At 37.4% G+C, this 3216-nt stretch overlaps 1 protein-coding gene across 1 annotated transcript; it reads right to left on the bottom strand.

Moving 5' to 3' along the window:
* On the bottom strand, positions 12-3144 carry LOC107631339 (signal recognition particle receptor subunit beta). Its single transcript, XM_016334764.2, has 7 exons — positions 2982-3144; positions 2722-2863; positions 2566-2648; positions 2251-2337; positions 1856-2004; positions 1210-1341; positions 12-405 (listed from the first exon to the last, which is right to left on the bottom strand). Exons 2-7 carry the CDS (start codon positions 2858-2860, stop codon positions 216-218), a joined length of 780 nt encoding a protein of 259 aa, XP_016190250.1. The 5' UTR covers positions 2861-2863; positions 2982-3144; the 3' UTR covers positions 12-215.

The raw sequence follows: 3216 nt of genomic DNA, 5'->3' as shown, positions 1-3216 counted from the left end.
AAAAAATTAAAAATTCTTTTTTCATTACATTTTTTTCTAACTTAGTGACACCTAAACAAACTCTAAATGATCAATTGGAAATGTGTCCTTAAGTAATAAATCCAAGTAACTATGCAACTCATTTAATCAAAATACAGTTCAATCATACGATTTCAACTATCTAATCACCTTGCCGATCCCAACATGATCTATAATTTTCCATACATAAGATCAAGCTATGGCTTTACATATTCTCTGATAAATTGTTCCAACTGAGATATCTCTCCAGTTAAACCAGAAGCATCTGCAGTTGTAACTTTGTTGTAACATTGGGTAAAAGAAAATGGTTCTCCCGGCACCCCAAGGGTGAACTCATTTGTAATGTCTGCCGCCGATATTGCACTTCTTGATGCCCGTAATTTGTCACTGTAAAATAATTAGTGTCATCATCAACAATTTTGACAAAAAAAGGGAGAAACAAAAAAGCTCTTATAATTAAATGGATATCAAACAACACCATAAGGTCAGCTTCAATAAATCCATTTAGAATCAGGTGTCTTAATGATTGTTTTTTAAATTTCAATTTGTATTCTCCTCTAAGGCTTTGACCCTTGCTATTTGAGACATCTTCCATCTGATATACTTTTCACACTAGGTCACTGGAACTTCTCACAACAAAAAGCACAAGCACTATATTGGAGTTTCTATTACCAAACATCTTTTCTTCACTCGGTGTTATTAACTCTCTTTCCTTAAGACATTAATCCTGTCTAACCTCTCTCCAGATGTCCTCTCATCCACCACAACATTCTTATCTCTAAGCCCTAACCCAACATTCACTACATAGAACAATGTTATTCCTATCTATGTATATGTTTGTTTAGAATATTCCTATGACTTTGATAATTGATTGACAATTTGTAATCGCATATTGAACTATTAAACATATAAATTATAATAAGTCAACTGAAGTTAAACTCTATGCTCTAGGCTACAAGTCATGTGAGCTCAGGGGAGCGGGGATGGCCAGATGTCAACAACCTTTTCCCCTGAACAGAGATGGCATTTAGATGACCAGCCAGAACCTGTGATCACTGTTCATGAGGTAACAACTTTATCATTGCACAACAGCTGGCAGCCTCACATAATCCTCCAACAATATGCACTTATACAGTAATCAATGAACAAATCAAAGCATAGCATATAAAAGATTGAATGTGGAGGCCATACATTTCCTTCTCCATCTGCCTGCTGATAAACTCCTTCGTATGAGCAGTGACCTTGTCTGTTTTGTTGCAGAGAATAAGCAATGGAATCTTCTTCTTCACAACACTTCCCTTTGTCAAAATATCATATAGATACCTGTGAAGGAAAGTGAATTAGGAACTACTTCATCAAGATATGATAAATGATCACTAAGTTATTTAATGCTTGATGCCACATGCCTAATGCTTGCTACAAGCTCATTAGAAATAGGGTAAACCACCAAAAACGCACTCAAATTATTTTGTCAATGACAAAAATGCCTCCGAAATTTGTTATTGACAAAAGTATCCTCAAATTATTTAAAAACGTGACAAAAATGCACATCTATGTACTGAAACATTCTACGTTAACAGAAAAGAGCGATGTGACAAACGGAAAATGTTAGAGTGTCACTTCCCACGTTGAATGCTCCGTTAGCCACGTCACATTTTTTCCATTAATGGAGTAGGTTTTTTATCACAATTGGACATTTTTGGCATGTTTTTAAATTATTTGAGAGGATTTTTGTCAATAACAAAATTTAGGAACATTTTTGTCAATGTTAAGATAATTCAGGTGTATTTTTGGTGGTTTACCCTAAGAAATATGTACTCAGTGCAAAAGGAATTACTCTGAAGCAGAACGGCAGTTTGGTAAGAAGTCCAAAGCATCAACAACAAAAACTATGCCAGCAGCCTGAGGCAAATATTCATCCAATTTGGGGCGAAGACGAGAATGTCCCGGGACGTCGACAACATGAACGGGTTTTGTCTTCCGCTTCTATAAAGAAACAAGAGACAAGATCAGTTCTAGTATGTTTAATTCCACAATCAACAAACAAGCATATCAAAAATAAAATAGACATAATTTCAAATAACCTGACTACTCATCCAAGGCTTGTGGTTTGAAGAATAACTAAGGCATTTTCATACAGAATGGGAAGCACAACGAAATACACATCCAAAATCATGTTTAATTCTATTTATTCATGTACATGTATTAAAGAGCAAAAGCCCAGTGTCTTACCTCTGTTGTTTCAGAATGAAGAACAAAAGTCTCCTCATTAGGTTCCATTGACGTAACAGTCCCCCCATGGATAGAGCCATCCCTAAGCTGATAGAGTCAGAAGAAGTACATCAATAACATTATATTAGCACCTGATAATGTAACAACATTGCTCAAGAGTGTTTCACTATCTAACCATGAATATTCTTTTTGTTCAAGACAATAGCAACAATTCATTTAGCAAAGCAAACTAGAATGGCAACAATTAAGAAACTACATGATATGAATTGAACTATGAACCAAAGAACATGTGAATTGGGAATTTGGGATTGTTACCTGATAGAAGAGAACAGTTTTGCCAGCGCCACTTAGGCCAGTCAATACAATGGTGTTGGACTTGGCACGCTTCAACAACCGCACTGCAAGCAACAAAATCCATCATCAAAACCAATCACAAAAACAAAAAATGTACGAGAATAAGGGGAGGCTGACATGATAGGAGCAGCAGGGTGGTGAAAACGAGGACGGCGGCGGCAGCGTAGAGCTGAACTGGGGGAACCTGACGGAGTTGCTCTTCGGCTAGGCTCCACAAGTGGAGAAGCTGTTCCTTCCACTGGTACAATTCTTCCATTGCCTGAGAGAGTGAGGAAGAAGAGAAATGAAAACACCAGAGAGAGAGAGAGAGAGAGAAATTCTAGTAAGAGAAAGAAAAGAGAGAGAATAGAAAGGGGCAAAGGTACTAGTTGAGTTACCCGGCGGCGGACGGCAGTTCCGATGAGGGGGAGATGGCGGAACGAAGGTCTTAGTTTCGTTCCGATGGATCTACACTAAGATCTAGCGTGTCAGCTCTGTTACCTTGGTTGCTTTTCAAAACCACGTGTTAAACGGCACCGGGGGATACCGTTTTGTGTCGCCTAATCCAAAACTTTCATAAAACCGGTTCTTAAAATTAAACCGATCATCAAACCCTTTTAATAATTAATTTAC

This window comes from Arachis ipaensis, chromosome B03 (genome assembly GCF_000816755.2).
Source record: "Arachis ipaensis cultivar K30076 chromosome B03, Araip1.1, whole genome shotgun sequence".
NCBI lineage: Eukaryota > Viridiplantae > Streptophyta > Magnoliopsida > Fabales > Fabaceae > Arachis > Arachis ipaensis.
The sequence above is the reverse complement of the archived record's forward strand: the minus strand, read 5'-3'. Positions and strand labels throughout refer to the sequence as shown.